Consider the following 26,993-nt stretch of genomic DNA (forward strand, 5'->3'; position numbering starts at 1 on the left):
CACTTGAGGACAGTCACTAACATCTGTTCTCCCAATCCCGCCATGAACTCCCTGGCTGCTGGTAACTACAGAGGCACCCCCCTACTGCACGCCAGGTGTATACTTCATTGCTCTTTGCCAGACACTAAGCCAGTCACTGTGAACACAGAGATGCTTCAGACACAGGCCTTGCCCTCAAAGAGTTGTTAAGTTCATGCCGAGGGGAGTCCCTACGCCAGCCAGACTTAATCAGGACACTGCACGGACAGCTGTGCAATACCACCAGCTGCTTGCCTGCCACTCCCAGGATTAGCCCCATGCTCACTGCTGCTGCTGCTGCTGGGGCTGCAGCTGGCAGCAGGGAGAATCTGGGTGGCCAGGCTGGCATTGGCGGGGGTTGGGGGTGGGGACAAGGGGTGGCAACAAGGACGAGATCACCTTCTTCCTGTGTGACCTGGAAGGGCACGGCAACCATCCCCGAGAAGGCAGGCCACATCTTCAGTCACGGGCACATCTCCGCCCACAGACTTGCTGAACCACAAGTCTGGCGGCTGCTTCCACTGCAGTGGCCACAGCCACAGCCCCATCTCCGACCCGAATCCTGTGGTGCTCAGAGGGGTCATGGAGAATACCGAGGACAGGATGTGAGTCTTCCTCAAAGAGCTGCCTTTAAGTCTGTTTGAGAAGAAGGCACAGAAATGTCATGAAAGCCTAGAGTGTTGCGTGAGCACTAAGGGGTTTCGTGGGCTGTGAACTCTCATAGAAGCACTGAGTGGGGGACACCTGGGTGGCTCAGGATTGAGCGTCTGCCTTTGGCTCAGGGCATGATCCCGGGGTCCTGGGATTGAGTCCCACATCGCACTCCCTACAGGGAGCCTGCTTCTCCCTCTGTCTGCTTCTCTGCCTCTCTCTCTGTGTCTCTCATGAAGAAATAAAATCTTAAAAAAAAAAAAAAGATGAAGCACAGAGTGGAGAGTCCATCCTCAGGCCTACAAAGTCCCAGGAAGGCTTTAGGGAAGAGGTAGGCTTCAGGCCAGGCTGGGGGGCGGGGGGGGGGGGCAAATTCGGAGCAGGGATGGGGGGCCTGCATTCCAGAAGGGGCCTGTGACGTTGGCAATGACCACGGGCGCTGGGAAATAGCTCACTCCTCACAGCCTTGTAAAAGTAATACCTTCTTCTCCTCTGTGCCATCACAGGAGGAGACAGCCAGGGGCTGGGAGGTCAGGTGTATTTTAAAACTGTTAAAGCAGTCACACAGCTTTGCTGCTTGGAATTGGGGACTTGTGATACTCCTGGTTTCATATGAGGTCATCACACTGTGAGGCCAGGACCAAGAACAGCCCATAAGTGCCCAGCCTTCCAGCCCCCAGGAGAACCATGGGGGCCACCCCAGGAGGACGGCTGCTCCATGGAGGCTGGGATCAAGACTTTCTGCTGACTCTAAGGCCAAACCTCACTCCACTGGCACGGTACATGTGGCCACAAGTGTGGACAGAATTCTGGCAAGATATCAAAGAGTTCATACAGAGGAAATCTTTGAATATTATGAATGAGGAAAAGTTTCCCTTCATTTCCTGCTGCATCCTAGAGAGATTCCCTGTGAATGGCACAGACATTGGAAAATCTTTAGGAGGAGACAAGCAGCATTCAGAGATGAGAAGGTCATGGGGAGGGGTGCGGGCCGCATAAAGAACACAAGCCACGTCAGCCGGACCACGTGGATGAAGGTGACATCCTCAGTGAGGCACCAGACCTCGCCCAACAGCAGATAAGCCATTCAATTCAGGAGCTCAACCTTGTAAACAGAATGAATTGAGGGCGGTGATCATTTGAGAAGAAATCAGCCCTCATTCATCTTCCCAAGATCCTGATGGGGGAGAGGGCTGAGGCTCCGATGAATGAGGGAGCTCATGGGGGGGTGTGTGTGTGTGCCACGTGGGCCTGAGTACACGGGATAGAAGATGGTCCTACCGCAGAAAAACGAACAGATTCTAGGGAAGGATTTTGCCAAACTTGAACAGACTGGCTGTGAGGAAAGCAGATGCCCTGTAGGACCTTCTGCTCAGGTGACAGCCAAGTTAGTGTGGTTCCTGGGGTCCCTGGGTCCATAGTGACTGAGCAGAAGAACAGAATGGGAACATCATCCCTCCTCCTTCTTTGTCAGTCTTCAGTAAAGTCTGGGGTCACCCTTCTTGTTCCTGCCTTGGCCTCCTGAGGGTGAGCTGGCACCCGTGCCTTCACATAGGCCCTGCCTGTCTCCTGTCTGAAAGGCCGGTGACTGCCATGACATGTTCCACGCTGGTGAACACAGCCCAGGGGAGGCTGCTCTGACTGGCTCAGTCATTTGTTCAACTGTTCCACAAGTGCCCTTTCAGCATCTCTTCAGCTCTGTCCCTGGCACTGTTATGTGGTGGGGGCAAAGGACAGGGGAGGAGGAGGTACAGGCAACAAGTGGCCCGGGGGACCATGGGGAGAAGAGAAGGGAACCAGGAAAATGGCAGCGCCTCTGAGATGGCAGGGGAGCGAGTCTGTGTCCCACAGTCTGGGGAGGAGGCTCTTTCAGGGGAGAGCACTGGGGAACGAAAGAGGAAGAAGTCTGATCTCCTGACCTGCTGCCATGTGTCAGGCAAGCGTATCATTCCTGGAGGGACCCCACAAGCCTGGTGCCCGTTAGTGCCACCTTGTAAATCAAGAGCATAAGGCATGGGCACAGCTAGTCAGTGGCAGAGCCAGAGCCTGAGGCTTGGTCATCTTACTCCTCGTGCAGTGGCCTTCCCACCACCACAGGGAGGCAATTGGCCCTTCAGCAGTGCTCATGCTCAGGCTGTTTCCAGAGAAGCAAGGGAAAAATGGAAGGCATCTGGTGATCTGGGGGAGCAGGGGATAGAAGGAAGATGAAAGGCGGATGGAAGGAAGGATGGAAGGGGGGATGGAAGGGGATGGGAGGGAGGATGGAAGGGAATGGGAGGGGAAAGGGGATGGGAGGGAGATGGAAGGAGGATGGAGGGGGATGGAAGGAGGGATGGAAGGAAGATTTGAGTGAAGGAAGGAAGGAAGGCAGGAAGGAAGGAAGGGAGGGAGGGAGGGAGGGAGATGGAAGGGGGAATGGAAGGAGGGAAGTAGACTGGCTTCTACACTCTACCTCAGGCAATGCGGAAGGGCTCAGACTCTCCCTCCTTCATCGGCTCAACTCAACAAGTCTATATTGAGCCCTGCAGAGCACCAGGCACTGTACTTCACTGCTGGGGATGTGAGTAAGACTGATATGGTCTGTGCTCTCATGGAACTTCCATTCTAGAAGGAGGCAGACAGTATCAGGCTATGTGATTTGAAAGGGGAAGTACTGGGCCCTGTGAAAGCACAGAGGAGAATCTCATAACCCAGATTCACAGGGTTGAGAGTGACTTTCGGGAAGAAGTAACCTGTTGGCTAAGACTCGAAAGAGGAAGGCTCTGCCTGTTGCACAGAGAACGTGCAGGAAGGTCTGCTGGTGATGGAGCAGAGGGAGAGGGGCCGCCTGACAGCCTAGCGTCTGCGAGGGAACAGCGCAGATGGGGAGGCACAGAGCCCAGAATGCACCCTGAGAACAATGGAAAGCCGTGAGGAGAGTTAAGTCTGGGGATGACCCAAGCAGGTTTGTGGCTTATCCCTTCCCTGGGAAGCCCAAGGCTGCCACAGTGAGGAGAGGAGAGATCCAAGGCTGCCACAGTAAGGAGAGGAGAGATCTGTCCAAGGGCTCCTCAGTTCAGGCAGGCATGGTCTTTTTTCCCCTTGTGCACCAAGAAGGTTTCCAAGAGAGGCAGTGAGCAGAAGGAGCAATGAAGCAAGGGCTCATTACGGGCCTTGGATGGAGCTGCCAATCCCGGACTAGAGCAGAAAACAGTCAGCTTGGGTACAGGTGTGTGTGAGCAAACACCCCCCTCTTGTGGCCGAGAACGGTATTGCCACTGTGTTCACTGCTTCCCGCCCTGAGAGCCAGGGTGGCTGCGGACCCCAGGAGGGACCCCAGGAGGGTCCCCACTCGGCTTGCTGCTGCTGCTTTTAGAGAAATCTGAATAACGGAGAAAATGTGCATACATGCTTAGAAACAGATATGAGAAAGACAATGTTACCAGTGATTCTGAACAGATGACTAATTTTTTTCATTTTGTTTAGGTGTATTTTAAAACTGTTAACGACATGAATTACTTTTGTTGCTAAAAGAATAAATGCATTGTTTTTGTCTTTAAAGGCAGATGCGACACAAAAGTGGCCAAAGAGGGGACTCAAAGTGGAGGCTGAGCAGCTCAGCTGATAGTGGTGTGGCTGGGTGATGAGCCAGCTCCCTGTGGCCTTGCACTCCGGGGGAGCACAACTCCAACCAGCTGCAAGGCCACACCAGGGCCCTTGTCTCGGATGAGGCCTCCTGAAGGAGCCCTCCCTGCTGTGTCTCTAGCTATGTCCCTCCTGCCCCTCTGCCTGTCTCACCAGACTGCTGCCCCTCTGACCTGGTCTTGCAGGTGGGCCTGACCGCCAGGTTCTTGGTGATTAGGAGGGTCCTCTCCTGGCAGGCTGATGCTGAATGAGAGTTGGGTCTGCCCAGAAGCTGTGACCACATACGCTACATGTATGGGGTCTCTGCTGTACAACTTTTCTAACTTGGAACAAGACACTCACCTGGCCTGGAGTTTTGGTCACTTCCATCATATCACTGTCGTGGCTGCTTCTTCCCTCTCCAGCTTGAGAACTCTTCTCTTGGGCAGGGAAGCTGCTTGGCCTCCCGTCTGGAGGTTCCCTAACGCTGGTCTAAGGTTCTGGAACATTCTGAGGTATATCCCAGCTCTGGTACCTGTGAAGCGTCACCCGTGGATCTTCTTTCAGCAAGTTCCTGATCTGAACAAGGTTGAACGCCCTGTCCTTACACCTTCACCATCTGGAATCCCTATGTTGAAAATTCAAATGTTACCTGTTTGCTCTGCAAAGAAAAGCCATGGAAATAAAATGCACACTCACTGCTGGGGATAGATTGAATAAACTATGACATACAATACAGCAGGGAAAGGTGAAGTATAGAAAAGTAATTAATGATCATACTTTTTCTAAAAAAAAAAAAAAAAGCCAAGGTTATGAGGGTGGTCTGGGTGTTGCAGTTGGTTAGGGAGCTGACCCTTGATTTTGGCTCAGGGTATGATCTCAGTGTCCTGGGATTGAGCCTGACTGGGGCTCCAGGCTCTCTGGGGAGTCTGCTGGAGATTTTTCTCCCTCTCTGTCTGCCCTTCCCCCTGCACATATGCTCTCTTTCTCGCTTTCTCTAAAATAAACAAGTCTTTAACAAAAAAAGCACATTATGAAATATTATGTGTACGGTAAGATTATGAAGTATGTTCTATTTGTTATTAAATTCAATTTGTAGTTTTTCAAATGTTCCATCATGAGCATATGGTACTTTTATAAGGAGAACACCCCCAAGTTATTTTACAAACCTGGATAGAAGATGAAAAAAACAGGAGCTTTAAAATATTTTTAAAAAATACCCTAATATTCAAGCGGTGGGGATGGAGGCAGGGCAAGAAGGAAATTCTGAGAAGTTTGGATAGACCTTGGGCTCTCCCGGCCACGCAGCTATATGTGCAGGAGGCGGGCAGCTGAGGAAGCTGCCCCAAAGGGCCAAGGCTAGTGACCCCTAAGAAGGGGTGTCCTGGGGTCGAAGCTTGAGGTAACTGTAGAAAGGGTTACCTGCAGGGGGAGCAGAGCTGGATTTGAGGGTGTGGCCCTGTGTTGGTCAAAGGACTCCTGATACATCATCATAATTAAAAAAAATAACTTGCACATGTAGGCACTTTATGGTTTACAAAGCACTTTCTCCTCCTTGAAGCTTATAGAGGAGGAAACAGAGGCACAGCACAGCCAGTATGCAGCAGAACCAGGACCTGAATCCAGCTGTTTCCAGCTCTCGCTGTACTGAGCTACGCTGCCCAGCTGCCCTTTAAGAGCTCAGGCACTGAGAGAGTATAAAAGTAAGGAGGATATTACACTTTACAATTGGAACCTAAACACTGACCCATTAGGACAGATGCTGATCTCATCTGGAGATCCTGAAGCCTCCTGTAGGGCCAGGCGATGGCAATTGGATGCTGGACTCTAGGAAGCACCTGAGAGTCAGAAGGGAGTCGCTGGGGTGGCCCAGGAGGCTGGCAGGGCACTCTGGGACACGGAACAGCAGCTGCTCACCAACCAGTCCAGAAGTATTTCACTACTTTAACCACTCATCCACCCATCCATTCTGGTGGCACCAGATAAACGTCATGCCAGCCTATGGCCTCCCCGATTGTGTCCCACAGATCCCGGTGGCGACAGATAACTCTAGAAGTTGTCCTATGTGTCAGTTATTTCAGCAGGGGAGCTCTGCAGTCAAACCACATTTCCACAGAAAGGGATGTGGTGGTCACCTAATGTAAGTGACCATGGACGTGTCTGAATCTGTGAAGTCCATTATTGGCCGCTTGGGCTCCTGCCAAGATCAGGGGCACTGTGGATCTAAAGCAGCAGCCCCCTAGCGGTGTCGTTTGGCTTTGCAATGAGCACTTACAGTCTGAGTACAAAAAATTGTACTGACTTCTGAGAATTTATAGCAGACGAACAATGAGGTTAACAACCTCTTCTCTGAAGTAAGAGACAGGAGTGTGCCCAGGCCACCCCCCGCCCCCCGCCGCCGCCTGCTTCTCCCTTGGGCTGGGATGGATGCTTTGTTGGGTCTGTTCTCTTGATTCCCAACTGAGAAGGCTCCCCTCCATATACCCAAGGTGGCTGGATCTCCCGGGTTCCCTTCAAATGCTCAGTACAGGCTACACGAAGGAAAGAAGAAAGGTGCTATTATTGTCAACAAAGGTCTTCATGAGCCACACCATGGAGTGTGCTTTAGCTAAAAAGCTAGCACACCAGAATTCAAAACAGCCTAGTACACTCAGCTGTGGCTGGGACACCAGTGGATGATGGAAATTCCCTGCTGTGCTCCAACTGGAGTTCAGTACCTCTTTGAAATTAAGGTCTCCTGCTAGTCAGATGATCACACTCCACTCCCAGCACAGGTCTGTAGGCTGTCATATCAGCCCTGCTTTCAACACAGGACCGACCACCCAAGAAAAAGATCGAAGACCCTGGTCTCCTCCCCAGAGGACGCTGCCTCTTACCACTGGTGTGGAAAGGGGTGGAGTTCTCAAGATCCATGTGTGAACTAGGGCCCACTGTGGCTAAAGCTGGTGATGTGTGGGGATTCTTGTGCTGGGGGTGGGGCTGCTATCTTCCTCCAGAGAACTTCCTGTCATGGAGATGGTTAAGAAAATAGAGGGCAGCCCCGATGGCCCAGCGGTTTGGCGCCACCTTCAGCCGGGGTATGATCCTGGAGACCCAGGATTGAGTCCCACATCGGGCTCCCTGCAAGGGCGCCTGCTCCCTCTGCCTGTGTCTCTGCCTCTCTCTCTGTGTGTCTGTCAAAATAGGGAGCTCTAAAGGAAATAAAGGTAATTACTTGCTTTTTTTTTTTTTTCTAAGAAAATGTCTTGTTAGACCTTTTCTTCCATTGTATTTCTTTTAAAATGATTCTTTTTTGGTCACAAAGCATTATTTGTTCATTGCAAAAAATAATTAAATGTTACATACTTAAAACATTCAAAGAGAATGTTCTTCGTAATCTTTTCTCCCAGAGATAATGTAAATTTTTAAAATTTAATTTTATTAAAAAGTTCCCCAGCTGAACCGAGGTAGAGTTGGGAACTGAAACGTAACTGTGTATATGTAAGGTGTACAACTTGGTGATTTTAAATTAAATTTTGATTCAAGTTTCAATAAAATAGTTATCTTAAAAACTAAGTAACTGGGAAGCCTGGGTGGCTCAGCGGTTTAGCACCATCTTCAGCCGAGGGCGTGATCCTGGAGTCCTGGGATCGAGTCCCACGTTGGGCTCCCTGCATGGAGCCTGCTTCTCCCTCTGCCTGTGTCTCTGCCTCTCTCTCTCTCTCTCTCAATCTCTTTCTGTCTCTGTGTCTCTCATGAGTAAGTAAATAAAATCTTTAAAAAATAAAATAAAAACTAAATAACTGATTTACGTTAAATATAACTAGGACCTACTAATAGGACCATATTTCTGGAACTTTCCCCTAAATGTCCTAGTTTCTCATAGTCTGTCTAGTTGCCCCCAAAGCCATCAGAACAGTCCAGAAGTTAGAAGTTCCAGTTTTTCTGAATCCAACCCACCTCTCCCCACTGCTTCAAGCTGAGTTGGGTGGTTCTAGCTCAGGGCCTCTTACGAGGGTGAGCCTAAGGCATCTACTGAGACGGAGAATTTTTTCAGACTTTGGATTTGTCATCCCCAGACATAGCAAGTCCGCTAAGAACAGTCTTTCCTAGTCTTTCTGCAAGACAGTATCCAGAAAGGATATGGGGAAGCCCTTACATCAAAGTTTCAAGAACACAGTGGATAAGGAACTCCAGGAGCCAGAAGTTTGGTCAGAAAGGTGAAACCTGCACATGATGTGTTGTGACAGAAAAATATGTATTATAGTTTCTGCAGAGAATGATTTAGATTTGAGTGGGTTAAATCAGGACTTAACTAAATGAAGCACCTCCCCATAGGAATGAGAATCATAATGTCAGGGAAGAAAAAATAAAAACTCTAGGAAATTATCCAAAATCTAATGGGATCCCCAAAGGCACCAGGGAAGAGCAAAGAGGAACATGGGCACAGTGTTGGACCAAAACAGATGTGGCCTCTGTTCTCCTTGGATAACCTACCCCTCCCTATCTTCACACGTTAGTCCCCTTTTCTACTCATGGGCCTGGTTCATTTTCTTACTCCCACTGTCCAGCATGACTCCCACCATAGCTCAGGGGTGCACTTGCAGCCTGTCTTACTGCCTCTGGGCAGAATGGCCAGGAGCTACTCCAGCTCCAGTAACTCCAGGATGGGCAACTCGCAGGCTGTCGCTGTGCCCTCTGCCACTGGCAGCAGAGCTCCCAGGGGCATCTCAGAACCTTGAAGGGTGGTCCCGAGCCTCCTGGTCCTAGAACTCCCTGAAGTGCAGACCAGCCTGCTCTCGGTTGGGAGGCTGATTACCTGGCAGCATGGTCTCTTTGCCCCACAAGTGGTCCTCTGCCTCCACCTTCACGGTTGGAATTCTGTCCTGCTTCTGACGGCCCTGGGAGCACTGGGACACAGCCCCCCTGACTGCTGTGCTCATTCTTGATGGGAGATGGCCCCAGGGAGGCTCACTTGTGCCGTGTGGGGGTTACATTTCAGAGAAACTTCCTGAGCTGCTTCAAATTTCAGAAACTTTCTGAAACACAATAAAGTGAAATAAAACTCCTTGATTAGGGGGTCCATTTCAACACCACTATAGACCGTGAAATGGTACAACGCACTCTCAGGTATTCCTCACCATTCCCGTCTCCCCTTGCCCGCCAGGCCAGTTTTCAAGCAGATGTCATAAAATTTTGGCCATAAGACCTGCAGTTGTCTCTAAGACCCTTTTCTTTTATATAGCATAACCCCAACAGCCTTTTCACAACTAGAAGGTTGAAACACTATCATATCGCCAATTAACCTGATTTTTAAAAACTGCACAATTAATTGGTCATTACTCATGATCCGAGTAAAGCTTACAGCAGGTTGCATTTGGCTGATAAGTCTCATCTATAGGTCCACTTCTTTAAAAAAAAAAATTCTTTTTTAAAATCTTGTAATCTGTTCAAAGTATGTCAGCTGGCTGTCATTAGAACGACAGGACACCTGACAGATGTCTGGGCGCCGGCTCTGCGAGGCCCGGCTCTGCGCTGGAAAGTGAGGCGTGAGCAGACAGACAAGGGCCCGGCCTAGCTCTGGGCTTCGGTTCCTCCTCCTCCAGCAGAAGAGGCGGGGCCTAGGCTCCCATCACTGGGACCCACCGGGCGAGCCGCCGCAGAACGCCCGCCGGATACCTTCCCCGGAGCCAGGGCCCACACTCCGCCGTTCCCGGCGGCCGCTCGCCTGCCTGGGCTCCCGGAGGCCGAGGCAAGGCGGAGGGAGCGCCCCTCGACGCCGCCAGGCTCGACCACAGCGGTGGCTGAGCGGTAACGGCCACCGCTCGGACCCCGGCACGGGCCCGGCACCCGCCCAACTACAATTCCCAGGGGCCTCTGCGGCGAGCCGGTCACCATGGAAACGAGTCGGACTCGTCGGCTCTGCAACCGTTGGTGGCCTGGTCCTGTGCGCGGAACAGTCCGCAGAGCTTCCAGACGGGACGGTCACGTGTCTCCGCCGCCCAGGCCTTGGTTCTGGGGCCAGAGGACACAGAGCCCCTACGCCTAACCGAAGCCATGGGAAGACGGAACTACATTTCCCAGAAGGCGCCGAGGGCACGCCAGCTTCCGGTCGCTCGGCACCAAAACGGTAACACCGAGCTGTTGCCAAAGGAGTCAAGTCCTGGGTATCTGGGCTTCTGAAGCCCGTGAACAGAGGAGCAGGAGACAGAGATGAGGGATAGAGGAGGAAAGGAGAATGGGAAATTTGGTTATAAAGCAACATTAAAGAGTACATCCCCGCCTGTTTACCTCTTTCACGGACGCTCAGGGCTAGCGCGAGCATCGCAAAGCCCCCTGGGAGAGGCTGGCGACGCTGCCCTAAGGCCTATGGGAAATGTAGTAATTGATTAACACTCCACTGAGCACCTGCGATAAACCTGGCACGCTAGATAGATTAAACGCCTTCTTGGCTCCGCTCAAACACACATTTTACCTCCTAAATCCTTAGGAACCTGTCCCTTTTCTTCATGCCAATCCTCAGTGCTGTATTTCAGACACTGCATTTCCTTGTCAACCTGCCCTCAGTCATGTTCCCCTTAAGTCATCTCTGCACAGGGCCACCAAAGTAATCGCTCCTGCTCTGCTTAGGGCTTTCCAGCGATTAATAATCAAGTCGACGCTCCTTGCTGGTAGATATTTGAACTAACTTACTGTTTTGGGCTGCTCTCCTCATACGTAAGAACCACATTTTAAAAAATTGTTCATCCTGTTTGCCACTGATACCTTAAAACCATTGTCACCATTTTTTTTTTTAAGTGAAAAGCACAACTTTTTGCTTTGACCAGTTGCATCGCCAAAAAGGGTGATAAATTCCAAGTGTATTTGGATTTGCAAAATATCCTTGAAAAGTACTTGAAGTAGGTTCCTATAATAAGAAACCAAGTCACTCCTAAGAAAAGCAAAGCAAAACAAAACAAAACAAAATTTCATTGCATGCTATGGGCAACACACCTAGGTATTTCCAGGCCTTGTAAAGTCACACAAAAGAGAAAAGAAGGATGGTTCTTGTATAAAGTACTTATCTCTCTCTCTCTCTCTCTCTCACACACACACACACACACAAACTACAGCTAGAAAATAATGTAAAATAGAAGAGCTATTTTTATTTTACATAGCATTTTGAACGTCAAAGGTCTGAAACTATGTCCTATCCAAAGAGCTGCTTAAGTGTGGGGTAGATCTGCACTGAGGCTTTTGAGAATGGTGGCATACTTTTAAAACCAATCAGAAAGCCTAGATAGGAATGAACTGCAGGAAGATAGATGAGGTGTTGCTCACATCAAAGCACCACGAGCTTTCCTTTTGAAGTGGGAATACTTGGCAGACACAACATTTCCATTGGCTTTTAACTTTGGTAGGAATAATGGCCAGTATCATAAATGTAGAGAATTATTTAAGATAAAGCAGTTTCAAAGTCACATAAAAAATCAGTAATCTTAACATTCAAAAGCAGAGAATTTCCTCCCTCCTCACTAATTTTATTTTTTTGGGTTTGGCTTTTTAAATAGGGATCCTTCATTTGTTGCTTAAGGAAAGAACACGTTTGTTGAGAAAATATCAGCCAAGGCCAGGATATTCTCAACCAAGAAGGTGGGGTAGGATGAAGTCAAGATCTGAAAGAGTCATAGTTCAGAGTAATTTTCTTAAGCAGTACAGTTACTCTTTTAATCGGTATATATATATTTTTTAATTTTTAAAGATTTATTTATTTATTTTGATAGACATATATATAGAGAGAGGCAGAGACACAGGAGGAGGGAGAAGCAGGCTCCATGCCGGGAGCCCGACGTGGGACTCGATCCCGGGACTCCAGGATCATGCCCTGGGCCTAGGGCAGGTGCTAAACTGCTGAGCCACCCAGGGATCCCCCTAATCGGTATATATTTTTTAACTCCTATATGTCTTCAGTTTCCAGCAAGTCTCTGCTCTTTGTTAAAACAAGTTAGCCTACTCCTGTGGCATAAGGTTCTTCTAGTGTTCCACAAAAAGTGTAACAATCTTCAGGAGCTTCCCTGAGCAATTCGGAGATGTGAATGTTCAAATTGTGATGTTAGGTGACTAACTCATGGTTTTCTTTACCAAGTTGGAGCTTCGATACTCTCTAATTTGATTGGTTTCAGGGAATATGATAATATGATGCTAGTTCTACCCAGCAAGTTAGTAACAGGGACAGAACTTGGCCCCCACACCCCTAACTTGCTGGGTTATCTTGAACTAGTTATTTGTCATCTCCTCTTACCTCCCCCAAGCCTGCTCCTCTTTCATTAGTGCCTCAGTGAATGGCATCTATGGTAGGCTGAGTTACGGACCCCAAAGATCTCAGGACCCGATCTCTGGAATGTGTAAGTGTTGTTTCATTACTCGGAAAAATCGTCTTTGCAAATGTGATTAATTTTTCTGTTGAACTCTTGGCTTATCATCAACAATCAGATAAAAATAATTCCTTTTTGTTCTGGAGCAGTGTTCTTCAGACCAATTATTCTTACTGCCCCTATTACATAAAGATGATTTGCTATAGTTGGCTTTAAGGTTATTCTGTGTTCCTTACACATGTTCCCCCCAAAGAGCAGGTCAGAAGGAAATTAACCTGACTTAAAATGTGCTCGCAGGTAACGAGGCAGTTTGCTAAGAGGTGACTGTAGTTCAATCTAAATTTACCAGGAAAGTGGCATTATTAGCAAATACCATTCTCTCTCACAGACTGCCCACACAGCTCCATTTCAACCTCCTGTTGTCAAAGTGAAGAGCACCCACGCCTATTGATTCATGTCTTAAGTGTCTCTATTTTTCTCTCACTCTCACTGGAAAAGACCTACATTTAACTTTAGATCTCCTTAATGTGTTTTCAGGTTGGCTATATTGAAAAAAATTCCAAATATAGGGGCACCTGGCTGGCTCAGTCAGTACAGCATGTGGCTCTTGATCTTGGGGTCATGAGTTCAAGTGCCATGCTGGGCCTAGAGCTAACTTAAAAAAAAAAGAATCCAAATAGAAAAATCATGGATGAACAACAATTCCTAAGATTAAAGCAAACAGTTTTACGATAAGCTATGAACTCACCGTATTTGCTTACTCTGAGCATTAACACTTTTGCCTTTTTTACAAATTAGGTGTTAGGACAATATAAACATTGTTTTTACATGTATTACTTGAAGGAATATTTACAAATTAAGTTCCCCTGAGGATCTTAAAAAACCTTTTACAAGATATATGTGTATTCTACCTTCTAAGCTGATAATGATGTCCAGATTACCAAGGATATTTAAATGAAAATAAAATATTGGAGAGTTTAAATGCTAATCTTTAAAAATATCCTAGGTGGGGGGTGCTGGGGGCGGGGCTCAGGCAGTTAAGCGTCCAACTCTTGATTTCAGCTCTGGTCATGATCTCAGGGTCGTGAGATCAAGCCCTGTGGTGGGCTCCGTGCTCAGCAAGAAGTCTGCTTGTGGATCCCCCCCTCTGCCTCTCCTCCATTCTCTCTCTGTCTCTCTCAAATAAATACATAAATCTTAAAAAAATATCCTAGGTGGGGTGCCTGGCCAGCTCAGTTGGTGGAGCATGCAACTCTTGATCTTGAGGTTGTGAGTTCAAGCGCCATGAGATTACTTAAAAAAGAAATCTTTGAAAAAAAAATCCTAGGTGAATTGTACACTAACGTTCTTAGCAAATTATTTACAATAACCAACAGATAAATGGATAAATAAGATGTAATCTATCCATGCAATGGAATATTATTCACCCCTAAAAAAGAAGGACATTCTGACACCTGCTACAACATGGATGAACTTTGAGGACATTCTGCTCAGTGAAATAAGCCAGTCACAAAACTTAAAATACTATATGATCCTACTTTTATGAAGTCCCTAGAGACAGAAATTAGAGAAAGTAGAATGGTGGGTGCCCAGGGGAGGGAGGAGGGGGAATGAGGAGTTTGTGTTTAATGGGTACAGAGTTTGAGTTTGGGATGATAAAAACATTCTGGAGATGGATGGTGGTGATGGGTGCCCAAATGCTGTGAATGCACGGAACGCCATAGAACTGTACACTTAAAAATGGTTAAAATGGTAAATTTTATGTTATGTATATTTTACACCAAGTTTAAAAAGAGTAACAGGATTGTTAAATTCAAAACTTGTCCTGGGAACACTCTTGCACTGTTGGTGGGAATGTGAACCGGTGCAGCCATTCTGGAAAACTGTGTGGAGGTTCCTCAAAGAGTTAAAAATAGACCTGCCCTACGACCCAGCAATTGCACTGCTGGGGATTTACCCCAAAGATACAGATGCAATGAAACGCCGGGACACCTGCACCCTGATGTTTATAGCAGCAATGTCCACAATAGCCAAACTGTGGAAGGAGCCTCGGTGTCCATCGAAAGATGAATGGATAAAGAAGATGTGGTTTATGTATACAATGGAATATTCCTCAGCCATTAGAAATGACAGATACCCACCATTTGCTTCAACGTGGATGGAACTGGAGGGTATTATGCTGAGTGAAATAAGTCAATTGGAGAAGGACAAACATTATATGGTCTCATTCATTTGGGGAATATAAAAAATAGTGAAAGGGAATAAAGGGGAAAGGAGAAAAAAATAAGTGGGAAATATCAGAAAGGGAGACAGAACATGAAAGACTCCTAACTCTGGGAAACGAATTAGGGGTGGTGGAAGGGGAGGTGGGCAGGCGGTGGGGGTGACTGGGTGGTGGGTACTGAGGTGGGCACTTGATGGGATGAGCACTGGGTATTACTCTGTATGTTGACAAATTGAACACCAATAAAAAATAAATTTATAAAAAAACAAAAACAAAAACAAAAACAAAAAAAACCAAAACTTGTCCTGGGCACCTGGTGGCTCAGTGGTTGAGCATCTGCCTTCGACTCAGGTCATGATCTTGGGGTCCTGGGATCGAGTCCTGCATAGGGCTCCCCACAGGGAGGCTACTTCTCCTGTCTATGTCTTTGCCTCTCTTTGTGTTCTCTCATGAATAAAATAAAATCTTTAAAAAAAACAATAAACTTGTCCTAAGTGATCAAGTAAACCTTATAGGTTTTTTTTTTTTTAAGATTTTATTTATTCATAAGAGACACAGAGAGAGAGAGAGAGAGAGAGAGAGAGAGAGGCAGAGACACAGGCAGAGGGAGAAGCAGGCTCCATGCAGGGAGCCCAATGTGGGACTTGATCCCAGGTCTCCAGGATCACACCCTGGACTGAAGGTGGCGCTACACTGCTGAGCCACCCGGGCTGCCCACCTTGTAGGTTTATAATGAGAATATTGTATCTCTTACTATTTTAACAGGGGTAATATTTGAGAATATTCACCTATTGCTATATTCTCGATTCTCCTGAAAATCCTATTTTTCTCCCAGGAAGCTGAGGGTTGAGAATGGATCAGATAGGCCAACTGTGGCAAGGAGTACAGTGATCCTGCCATATAGATCCACAAAAATCTGGCCTGTTTGGAGAACACAGCTGGCTCTCAGAGATGTGCAGGGCCAGGCCCAGCCAGGATGGGGCCAAGCCAGCCTGGGACCCCTGGTTCCATGCCAGGGGCTGTACCAAGCTTGGATTTGAAGGAGGTGGCCAGTAGGGTGGCCACTGACAACTTGACAGAAGTTAAAAAGGGAACCAGAGGACCTGCCCTTGGAACAGCTGCCCCAATCATAGCACAAACTCTGTCCAGGCACCCTGACACCATCTTGGGGAAAAGGAAGGTGAGGAAGTAGACTGTAACCTTATCCCAGAGACTGAACTAACTTGGAAACTTTTAAATTTGCAAGAGATGGAAAAAGAGTTGATTCTCACTACTCACAGTCCTTATATTCTGTAAAGTTGTCATGCGCACTGGATGAGAGAATGCCAAACCATGGCTTCTGGGGAAACGCAGGGTTAAGTTCCTGTGCGCCTCTGATCACATTTTCATCAACCATCAATATGCAACCTTGTTTTATGGAAGCTTATTTAAAGACACCTTGTTTAATATACTATATTGATTCATTGACATTGAACTCCCAGCCAACCACACTAGAATTCATGCTGAAATGAGGCTTATCGAAAGCACTAATTTTCTCCATAGGGCACATCCCAGCCTTTTTGCACTTAGGAATACTAGCCAGAGCTTCAGCACCATGTTTGGGGGTCATTGTAAACAGCGAAACCACTAACAAAAGCACAGAAATGTGAAAATATGTCACTAGACTGTGACAGGGACACTTATGTATAGTATGAGAGCTGAGACAAGAAGGCAGAGTGTGGTCTTGTTCAGCCTTGGCTGAAAACATTCATGACCAGTGATTCACATTTTTTGCCACTCTGAGTAACTGTGGAAGTGCTGTGAGTATTGATCTGGGGGTTGCAAATCAGTTTTAGCCAGGCAAATCTGCAAACACAGAACCATGAAGGAGGATCAATTATAGTTTTATTTGGCATCAGAGGTGGTCTAGGTTCCCTCACTATCTAGCATCACTATGCTTAAATGTATGAGATTTAAGCCAATTATAGAAAATGGACGAATCTAAGGGTGCCTGACTGGCTCAGTTGGTTAAGTGTCTGCCTTTGGCTCAGGTCATAATCCAGGGGTCCTGGGACTGAGCCCCACATCAGGCTCCCTGCTCAGGCTCCCTGCTCCTGCTAAGCCTGCTTCTTAGTCTCCTTGAGCCTGCCGCTCCCCCTGTTTGTGCTCTCTCCCTCTGTCAAATAAATAAATAAACAAAATCTTAAAAAAAAAAAAAGGAAGACTCTATCATTTTTTCCCCATATCTAAAGTGTAGGGGGCAGCCCCAGTGGCACAGCGGCTTAGCGCCACCTGCAGCCCAGGGCATGATCTTGGAGACCCTGGATGGAGTCCCACATCAGGCTCTCTGTATGGTGCCTGCTTCTGTCCCTACCTCTCTCTCTCTGCGTCTCTATAAATAAATAAAATCTTTAAAAAATATATAAATAAAAATAAAGTGTAGGGCTTAAGTTTTTGACTGTACCTCACTGTTATTTAGAGAAACAGAATGGCAGCTCTGTGAGGGTGAAGATTTTTATCTGTTTTGTCCATGCTGTATATCACCAATAGCCAGAGCAGTGTAGCACAAGTCAATATTTGTTGAGTGAACCAAGGAATGAAAATCACATTCAAACCAATACACATGAATTAAACTGCTGTATCATTTGGTTCTGACAGTTACAATTCCACAATTTTTATCACTTGACATATATGAAGAGGAAAGAAAAATAGCTCAGTTTTCCAGCTCGTGGAGAGGTTTGAGGCAAAGGAATCAGAATTCAATAATAGGATTTTCTCAACTGAACTTAGGACAGAGGACAAATGGTATGAGTCAACTCCCTGGCTGACTGGTACCTTAAAGCAGAGAAGGAAAATCTCTTCTATGGCCACAGGGAGAAGAAAATATCAGTAGCTGGGTAAGATTCCAGGTCTGCCCTGGGAAAACAGCTGACCTTATTTGTGAGGTGAAAGAATCAGAATGAAGGCTGCTTAGGTGATAATTGACATCTCCTCCCGGTCTCTGCTTTCAGACACTGAGTTGATTATGCTTTTTAAATACTTTATGAACTCCAACCTGATGTCTTCAGGGTCATCCTCAAGATTCGAGTGCACCAGCTTCAGCTTGTTCAAGGGGGTTGCTTAAAAAGGAAAATAATGTAATTAGGCGTGAACTTTTAACGAGGGGCCGTTTCTAGCTCCCAGTGACCTGAATCTTACTGAAGCCCATTTGCTTAACTTTCTAAAGGCCAAAAATAAAGTTGTGTCTTGCTTGACATGATTTAACAGATAAAGGTTTTATCACATGCCACTGCCGATGCACTTAGCATAGTGGTTGGCATTCAGTAGGTGCTCAATAAAGAGTGCTACCACACTGCCACCTGTTGATGGAATAACAACTCTACAAGCTATTTCCAGGTCCTCTTATGCCAGAAAGGAAGAGATTTCTGCATATCATGAGCTGTTTTCCATGAGCACCTTGAACCCTCTGTAAGGGTGTGTGTCACGTGCTAGTTGGGAATTTTTCTTGAGATAAGACCAGTCAGGAAAGAATGTCCCTAAAAGGACTGATGAGCAGCTAAAACCAGGTTTTTTCCATCTTGGTGTCTGCCTGCTTTTTTTTTTTTTAAAGATTTTATTTATTCATGACAGAGAGAGGCAGAGACACAGACAGAGGGAGAAGCAGGCTCCACACAAAGAGCCCGATGTGGGAGTTGATCCTGGGACTCCGGGATCACACCCTGAGCCAAAGCAGACGCTCAACCACTGAGCCACCCAGGTGTCCTATGTGTCTGCCTGCTTTTAAAGTCTCTCTGTCCTGGCCTGGATGCTATGCCAGACCTTCCAACCTGGTGATTCCCAATTTACATAGCAGGAAGAACAAATGTCAAGGACACAGTAGGTGCTCAATAACTGCACATCACCGCTGGTTTCAAAGACACAGAACAATATACAAATGCCCAGGCCACTCAAGACAAGAGCAGAAGGGAGAAATGGCGGTCTCCTTACGCAAAGACGGGTTTCCTTTATCACTTCCAGAGCCTGGTTTGTGGTGTGCAATCAACAGACACTGAGTGTCCTGTAAAAACTGCTGCTGGACGAAGCAGGAATACCACATCTCGATCTCCTTCAGGTGGCTTGGGATGTCAGCATTGAAGACGATCACTACTCCGTGTGAGTCCTTCATCAGAGCCGGCCAGCAAGACTCAAACCTACAAGGCAGAAAAGGAGACCTGGTGAATGTCAGGTGGTAGCTCTGGTTTAAAAATAATGTCTTTGTGTTAACTGATGGATGGCTTGTTATTGTGTCATGACCCAATCATTAAAGTTCCAAGGGCAATGCATGTCACCAAATAATTGATCATGCCCCTAATACATGCTAGGAAGTGTGCTGGGCCAGAGTCCAAGGTGGTTGGTGGGCAGCTGAGTCTTGAATCACTTGATGAAGCCAACCCTCTTTAAAGGAAACGTACTTTGGATCACCGCCACAATCCCATAGCTCAAATTCGCACCCCGTGCCTTTGGTGTTGCTGGTAATGTGTGGGTTCTCAAATTCCAAGATCCTAGAAAGAAAAACAACAGTAGCATCTCCACTTTGGACACATTATACTTTGGGAACGCCATCACCACCAAAAGTTGGGGTTGGGCCTCTCTGGGAAACCAATTTGTTGGGGCTCACCTCACTCCTTGGGTTGGGTTGTATTCGGTGATGTCAGAAGATTCTGTCAGGAAGTTGGCCAAAACGGTTTTTCCACTCTGTGGAAATGAAGATAATAAAGGGTCTTTGCTGAAGAGCAGAAAAGTAAACCATAAGCGAGCCCTCCAATCGCTGGCTTGGAACTGGGTGTGATGGAGTGTGGGCCGTGGCCACCCTGAGATCACCAAGGCAGAGGGTTCTCTGTGGCTGGGTGGACTTTGCTGCCTTATTATATGTGGTGGGCACAGCCTGGCCTGGGACCTGGCGTGCATGGGGTTCTGATGCTGGCTCTGTCGCTGTTTGACCTTACAACCTACACTGATTTCTTTGGCTGCCTCTCAGTCGACTTACCTGAGAACAGAAAAGAATTGTTAGTGTGAGTCTCTCTCCTGTCATGTTCCTTTCCACATCAAGAAACCAGTATGTCACAGATATAAAGCCACTGAGGCCCAGAAAGGGGAAGGGAGTTCCTCAAGGTCACACAGAAGTTCAAGGTCAGAGCTAGGTCCCACAGTGACTGGCCATGCCACACTCTCATACAGGGCTGTTTCTCCTCGATAATACAAGTCATACACAGTCCTCTTAAAAAAATAGCCCTCCTGGGGATCCCTGGGTGGCGCAGTGGTTTGGTGCCTGCCTTTGGCCCAGGGCACGATCCTGGAGACCCGGGATCGAGTCCCACATCAGGCTCCCGGTGCATGGAGCCTGCGTCTCCCTCTGCCTGTGTATCTCTGCCTCTCTCTCCCTCTCTGTGACTATCATAAATAAATAAATAAATAAATAAATTAGTTAAAAAAAATTAAAAAAAAAAACTTAAAAAAAAATAGCCCTCCTGGTCCTCCACCTAAAGTAGCCATCTGTCCATCCAGTCCAGTCTCTTCCCAAAAGTGGTAACTTGTATCTGTTTTCAGGTATTTTCTGTACATTCGCATCATTCATTTAGCAAATATTGTACAAGCTTGGATATAAGGCATTTTTTCTCTGCAAATTATTCCTCAGAAGAAAGGGAATCTCTTACACTTGAGTTCTTAAGAATCTCTGAAATTATGCCCTGCTCTCTTGAGTACTTTATTTTGAACAACTGTTTGACTAGAGTCATTTCAATTAATGCCAGTTTTGGAGGCTTGTAGAATCAGAAAGAGTGGAGTGGGGGGTAATTAATATGGCTTTAGTAATTTTTGCTGAGCATGTGGTCTCACAAATTAAATGTCACTTAAAAACAACACAGCTGGGACACCTGGGTGGCTCAGTGGTTGGGCATCTGCCTTTGGCTCAGGGCATGATCCTGGGTTCCCGGGATTGGGCTCCCTGCATGGAGCCTGCTTCTCCTTCTGCCTGTGTCCCTGCCTCTCTCTCTCTCTCTCTCTCTCTCTCTCTCTGTGTCTCTCATGAATAAATAAAATCTTTAAAAAAATAACAAAATAAAAACAACACAGATGAGCGGCACCTGGGTGGTTCAGTGGTTGAGCATCTGCCTTTGGCTCAGGTTGTGATCCCGGGGTCTTGGGATTGAGTCCCACTCCAGACTCCCTGTAGGGAGCCTGCTTCTTCTTCTGCTTATGGCTCTGCCTCTCTCTCTCTGTGTCTCTCATAAATAAATAAAGTCTTAAAAAACCCAAAAAACAAAACACAGTTGAGGGGCATCTTGGTGGCTCAGTCAGTTAAGCCTCTGCCTTCAGTTTGGGTCAAGATCCCAGGGTCCTGGAATTGAGCCCTGCATTGGGCTCCCTCCTAAGCTGTTAAGTGGGGAGCCTGCTTCTCCCTCTCCCTCTGCCCCTGCTCCTGTGCTCTCTCTCGAATTCTTATTCTCTCGAATAAAATCTTATAAAAAAATAAAACACAGCTGAGTGGTTGTTTGTAGAGATCATGAATATTTATCTATAGGATTAACAAATAAAGCAAATGGCCTGATATTATAGGAATGGCTCTTTGGGCTGGAATACATTTCTAGGAACAGGGTCATACACAGCTTCAAAAGGACTATCCTAAACTGCTCAGAATGGTGTGCTTTGTTGTGTGTGGGTTTTTTTTTTTTTAAGTTTATTTAAGTACTCTCTACACACAATGTGGGGCTCAAACTCATGACCCTGAGATCAAGAGTCACACACTCTTCTGACTGAGCCAGCCAGGCACCCCGTCATGTGGTTGAAAAGTGGCTTTGGTCATAAGATCCACTCGGGTGTCAAAGGTCCAGGTAAGGAGCTTGCATTGTAAAGCTGTGTCATGAAATGCAAATATGGAATAAAACAGTATTTCCAAATTAATATATATCTTTAACATAACTTTAAATGTATATGTCACTCCAGGAATACATAAAACCTTGTCAAAGTATATTTATGTTATTTCATGTAGGCCCTTAAAGTCTCTACATACGTGTTGGTCAAAACCAATTGATTGAGGAGAAGGGTTCTTCTAGGAAAATGAAGAAAGTATTAGGCACATAAGGTATTTTTAAGTGCCTAGCTTGCCAGGTACTGCTGAACCCAAGATGTAGTGCTAAGCACAGGGATAAAATCAAGCAGGATAATGCCACAGGGACTTTGAGCTGAGTGATCAAGTGATGAAGGCTGAAAGGGTGAAGTTTAAACCAAGATTTGGGATGACAATGAGTCACCTGAGCCTTCCAAGCAGAGAGGATAACTAGTTGGATGGCACCAGGCCAGGAAGGGGCATATGTTAAAAGGAATGGAAAGGCTGGCCAATCTGCAGAGCACTGAGGTAGAGAGAGAGTGTATGTGGAAATATATCCTGGTTGTTGAAGTTAGTTGATGAGTACTAGGAGTTCCTTATTTTTTTCTCTCTCTTTGTATGTTTGAGAATTTCCATTAAAAAAAAAAACAAAAGAAAATATCTATGGTTTACTTTTCATAATTCTGTGCATACTGTTATTACTTGTCTATTTCACTTACTAGTTTATGTCTCAGCGAGTTCTCCACGTCATCACTTCACACAGATGTGCCTCCTTTTGGGTAACTGCTGGAGTCTTCCCCAGTAAACCACGTCCCTTAGTTTACTTAGATGTTCTCTTACTGATGGGCACCTAGCGTGTTTCCAACTGTTTCATATCGTACATGGCCTCTGGGGAACATAGGTAAGTGTCCAGCTACTAAAGATTTTGAGAAATGTAAGTGCTGCACTAAAAGCTATGCATGTTTTATTTTTATTTTTCATTTTTTAAAATATCACTAAAGTCAGATGCATTTTATTTATTTTCTTGACACAGAGAGAGAGAGAGACTGAGAGAGAGCATAGGTGAGAGGGAGAAGCAGGGTCCCCCATGAGAAGGGTGTCTGATGTGAGGTTCGATTCTATGACCCTGAGATCATGACCTGAGCTGAAGGCAGACGCTTAAACCACTGAACTACCCTGCCCCGCTATGTATGTTTTAAAGTTTAATATTTGGATTGCCGATAAAGCTGTTAGCAATTTATAGTCCCATTGACAGAATCCTGAAGTACTCATTTCCCTAGAAGCATCCTCATGCTTCATGTTATCTGTGTTCTAACCCCTTTTTATCCAATCTGATGGGCAAATAAAGCATCATCCTCTTGTTTTAATTCGTGTTCCTGTTGACTCTGAGGCTGAACATCGTCTCATACTTCTTGGCCAGTTGTGCTTGTGTGCAGGGACTTCCCCTGTGCATTCTACCTGTTAATCCTTTCTTTGTAATGTTATTTTGCAGATACTTTCCCCAGGCTTACTTTCGCTGTCATTTTTTTCAAGGCTTCTTCATTTTTGTGTTGTGCTTGGAGACGACATTCCGTATCTCAAGCTGAATAACAATCTCTCTCCATATATGCATCTGATTACAGTGGTCCTTAACACGTGGTCCCTAGACGAACAGCATCAGTAAAAGGCAGATTCTCGGATCCCTCTCAGACCTACTGAATCAAAACCCTGGGGGCAGGACTGGCATATAGTGTTTTGAACAAGCCCTCCAGGCAATTGGGATGAGTGCTGAAGATGGAGAAGATTCACTATTTCCACGGTAGTTGTTTTATACATTTAGCTTTGGTCCCTGGGAATCTTATTCCTGTGTACGGTGTGAAGTCCACACGTAGATCTAATACCCCCATTCCCATCCCCACCCCCACCCCCGACACTATGAGCCAACCATTCAAAGACCTTGTCATGGTCGGTCTTTTCCTGTCTGCTTTTCTTGTCCGACGGGCATGATCATTAGGGCCAACCTCAGGGGCAAAGGAGAGTCGTGGGACCTAGACTCGGGTTCCAAAACGCCACTCACGACTCTCAGGACTTACGAAAACGGGGTCAAGATCTGGGGGCGCCGAGTGGAGTGCACGCAGAGGCCAGCGGCGCACCCCGGGGTGGGCGCGGTGGGACAGGTTTCCCCCCCCTCGGGAGCTCCCGGCGCAAGGCACGGTCCCGGGTCGCCCCGCAGCAGCCCAGGCCCCGCCCGCCGCCCCCGCCGGCCGGGCCTCACCTCGCAGGGCCCCACGAAGAGGATCTTGGCCTTCAGCATCGCGGTCGGACCACCGCAGGCCCGCGGGAACCCACAGCGGCGCGGAGGAGCGGAAGCCGCCCAGCCGATTGGCTGTCTTCGTTTCCAGGGCAACGGGAGCGGCCCGCGGGGGCCGACGGGAGTGGGCGGGGCCGCGGCGCGCAGGACTAAGAGCGGGGGAGTTCGTGCGCTGGCTCTCTTGCGCAGGCGCCCCTGGCCGGGCTGCTTGGGCTTGCGGCCGGAGTGGGCGTGCAAGGCCTAGGGGGTCGGCGGGAGGGAAGCCAAAAACTCGGGTCTAGACTCGCTTCTGAGCCGAGAGTACCCCAGAGCTCACACGTGCCGCCCCTCCCTCTGTGTGTTGAGGGGCTGATTGCAGGTTCCTGACCTGTGTTTTTCCCTGTAACCCGGAGAACTCAGACTGGCCATGCAGCTGGTGAGCTGGGTTTGGGAGCAGGCCTTCTGACGCCCTCATCACTCCGGCATGATACCGTCCACCTTGTGAGCTGGCTTCCCGCTCTAACCTAGAAAAAAGGCCAGAGGAAAAAAAAAAAAAAAACGCGTCTCTGGTCTCTGAATGGGTTCACCCCTGATTGTGCTTTGGGTGATCCGGGAGCAGCCAAAAGGACAATGCCCGGGCATAGTTAGGTCAGTATCCTTGCAGATGTCTGGACGCTTTGCTGCAAAATTCAGTCAGTAGTTCAGCCTTCAATTGTGGAGTTGGCCCGGAATTTCGGGAGAGGCCATGAAATTAAATGTCCAGACAAAATTTGCTAGGCCCCTGAAGTGCTAGTATGATAAAAAATACCAAAATAGGGATCCCTGGGTGAAGCAGCGGTTAAGCGCCTGCCTTTGGCCCAGGGCGCGATCCTGGAGACCCAGGATCGAATCCCACGTCGGGCTCCCGGTGCATGGAGCCTGCTTCTCCCTCTGCCTGTGTCTCTGCCTCTCTCTCTCTCTCTGTGACTATCATAAATAAATAAAAATTAAAAAAAAAAAACAAAACAAAAACCCAAAGCCGTGTCTTTAACTTTTAGTGGTATAGTTATATAGTCTTCATATTATAAAGAACTGCTGAATGAAGTGTAAGGAAGAGTCTACCTCAATTTCAAGATGTCATGAATTGACTGATTGATTGACTGAATGCCTACTTTATACCAGGCACTCTTCCAGGTACGGGGCATGTGTCTGTACCTCTGGAAGCTTTCATTTCAGTGGTGGGAATGGACATGAACTAGGCAAGAAAATAAAATACCTACTCTCAAGCAGAGATTATTTTTGTTAGTGGTAAGTGCTACTAATAAAGATAAATTACTAAAGAGTTAAGGAATGTGAAGGAACCGATTTTGGAATAGTCAAAGCACGACCTTGGCACAGAGGTGACATTAAAGCAAAAAGCTGAGTGAAGAGAGGGCTCAGGCAAACTGTGTGAAAGATCTTGGGGAAGAGCATGCCAACAGAACAGCAAGGGCAAAGATACTGAGGCAGAAATAAACTTGGCATGTACCAAGAACAGCCCAGAGAGTCCATGAGGCTGGTGCAGGAAGAATAAAGGAACATGGTAGGGTATGCTGTTGGAGAGTTCATGTAAGACTTTGGGAATTTATTCTGGTGGTGATGGGAAGCATGTGCCAGGAATTGTATCTGGCTATAGAAACTCTTTTACAGCAATTTAATCAAGTAATGAATTTATCTTTTTTCGTGTAACCAGAAATCTAGGGATAGCTATCCAAAGATTGATGCAGCTGCTCAAGAAGCGATATCCCGTCTCCCTTCCTGTCGGGGCATCTTTGGCATGGCTGCTCTATCTTTGGGTATTTGCTTTCCAGGTAGGAATAAAGGAGAACAGAATCAAAGGATACATATAGGCATCACACTCTTCCCTTTTCTCAAGAAAACAGTGACTTTCTTAGAATCCCTAGCCTGCTATTTCTCCTTATGTCTCATTGGTTAGAACTGGATCACATGACCTCCCTAACTGCAAAGGGGTCTGGCAAATGTAGTTTGTAGCTTTGCACATTAGTTTCCCCAAGGAGCCAGAGTGGGAGTGGGGGAAAGGAGGGTTGACTTTGGCTAGAAAGGAGCTGGTTGAAAAATCAGGAAGGTTTTGAACAGGGGATTGGCATGATATGATTGATGATGTAAAAGTGATCAGTGGCTGGGGTGCCTGGATGACTCATCAGTTAAGCATCCAACTCTTGATTTCAGCTCATGATCTCAGGGTTGTGAGATCAAGCCCCAGGTGGAGCCTGCATAAGATTCTCTCTTTCCCGGGGTGCCTGGTGGCTCAGTGGTTGAGCATCTTCTGCCTTTGGCTCAGGTCATGATCCCAGAACCCTGGGGTTCTGGGATCAGTCCTCACATTGGGCTCCCTGCAGGGAGCCTGCTTCTCCCTCTGCCTATGTCTCCCCCTTTCTCTGTCTCACATGAATAAATACATAAAATCTTAAAAAAAAAAAAAAAAAAGGATTCTCTCCCTCCTGCCACAGCCCCCTCCACAGCTTGCTCGCATGTATGCACACACACTCTCTCTCTTAAAAAAAAAAAAAAAAAAAAGGTGATCAGTGGCTGCTATGTGGAGCAAAGGGGACAGAAGTGACCTACAGATGCCAACTCAGTAACAGGTAACTTGAGAGAGGGATGCTGATGGCGGCAGTGGAAGCTTGATTAGGACACATTCTGAAAGTGGAGACAGCAGGAGTAGCTGATGGATTACATGCCCCATGTGAGGGAAAGAGGAGTTAAGGATGACCGTCAGGACCTTGACTTATGGGGTTTTGTGAATGTTTTGCTATTTCCAGACTTGAGAAGGCTGGGGGAGAAGCAGGGTTAGGGATGGGAGATTAAGAATTCTGTTTTGGGGGGCAGCCCGGGTGACTCAGCGGTTTAGTGCTGCCTTCAATCCAGGGCCTGATCCTGGAGACCTGGGATTGAGTCCCATGTCAGGCTCCCTGCATGGAGCCTGCTTCTCCCTCTGCCTGTGTCTCTGCCTCTCTCTCTCTATTTCTCATGAATAAATAAATAAAATATATAAAAAAAAGAATTCTGTTT

The 26,993-nt window shown here is 47.1% G+C and overlaps 1 protein-coding gene and 1 long non-coding RNA gene across 10 annotated transcripts in view; one reads left to right on the top strand and one right to left on the bottom strand.

Moving 5' to 3' along the window:
* Positions 1-4,859, top strand: part of LOC144319660 (uncharacterized) — a 19,517-nt gene extending 14,658 nt beyond the window's left edge. For all 3 annotated transcript variants that reach the window (XR_013385417.1, XR_013385418.1, XR_013385419.1), the window contains one exon: positions 4,211-4,859. This is a non-coding gene — a long non-coding RNA (uncharacterized LOC144319660). The remainder of the gene's footprint in view (positions 1-4,210) is intronic.
* IFT22 (intraflagellar transport 22) overlaps positions 1-24,085 on the bottom strand; it is a 51,648-nt gene extending 27,563 nt beyond the window's left edge. For 2 of the 7 annotated variants that reach the window (XR_013385412.1, XR_013385411.1), the window contains exons 1-8: positions 23,928-24,085; positions 19,466-19,542; positions 19,260-19,349; positions 18,796-18,998; positions 17,864-17,927; positions 9,071-9,290; positions 4,636-4,900; positions 418-654 (exon numbers count right to left, since the gene is read on the bottom strand). Coding sequence is in view for 2 of the 7 variants with exons in the window: in XM_077908092.1 (XP_077764218.1) it covers positions 17,779-17,927; positions 18,796-18,998; positions 19,260-19,349; positions 19,466-19,542; positions 23,928-23,966 (558 nt within the window). In the remaining 5 variants the exon portion in view is untranslated. Of the gene's footprint in view, positions 1-168; positions 655-4,635; positions 4,901-9,070; positions 9,291-17,308; positions 17,928-18,795; positions 18,999-19,259; positions 19,350-19,465; positions 19,543-23,927 lie in introns of those variants that run through there. The other 5 variants (XR_013385413.1, XR_013385410.1, XR_013385415.1 and 2 more) reach the window with 5 other exon arrangements.
* Between the last annotated feature and the right edge of the window lie 2,908 nt (positions 24,086-26,993).

The sequence above is a fragment of the Canis aureus genome, chromosome 8, assembly GCF_053574225.1.
Source record: "Canis aureus isolate CA01 chromosome 8, VMU_Caureus_v.1.0, whole genome shotgun sequence".
Taxonomy (NCBI): Eukaryota; Metazoa; Chordata; class Mammalia; order Carnivora; family Canidae; genus Canis; species Canis aureus.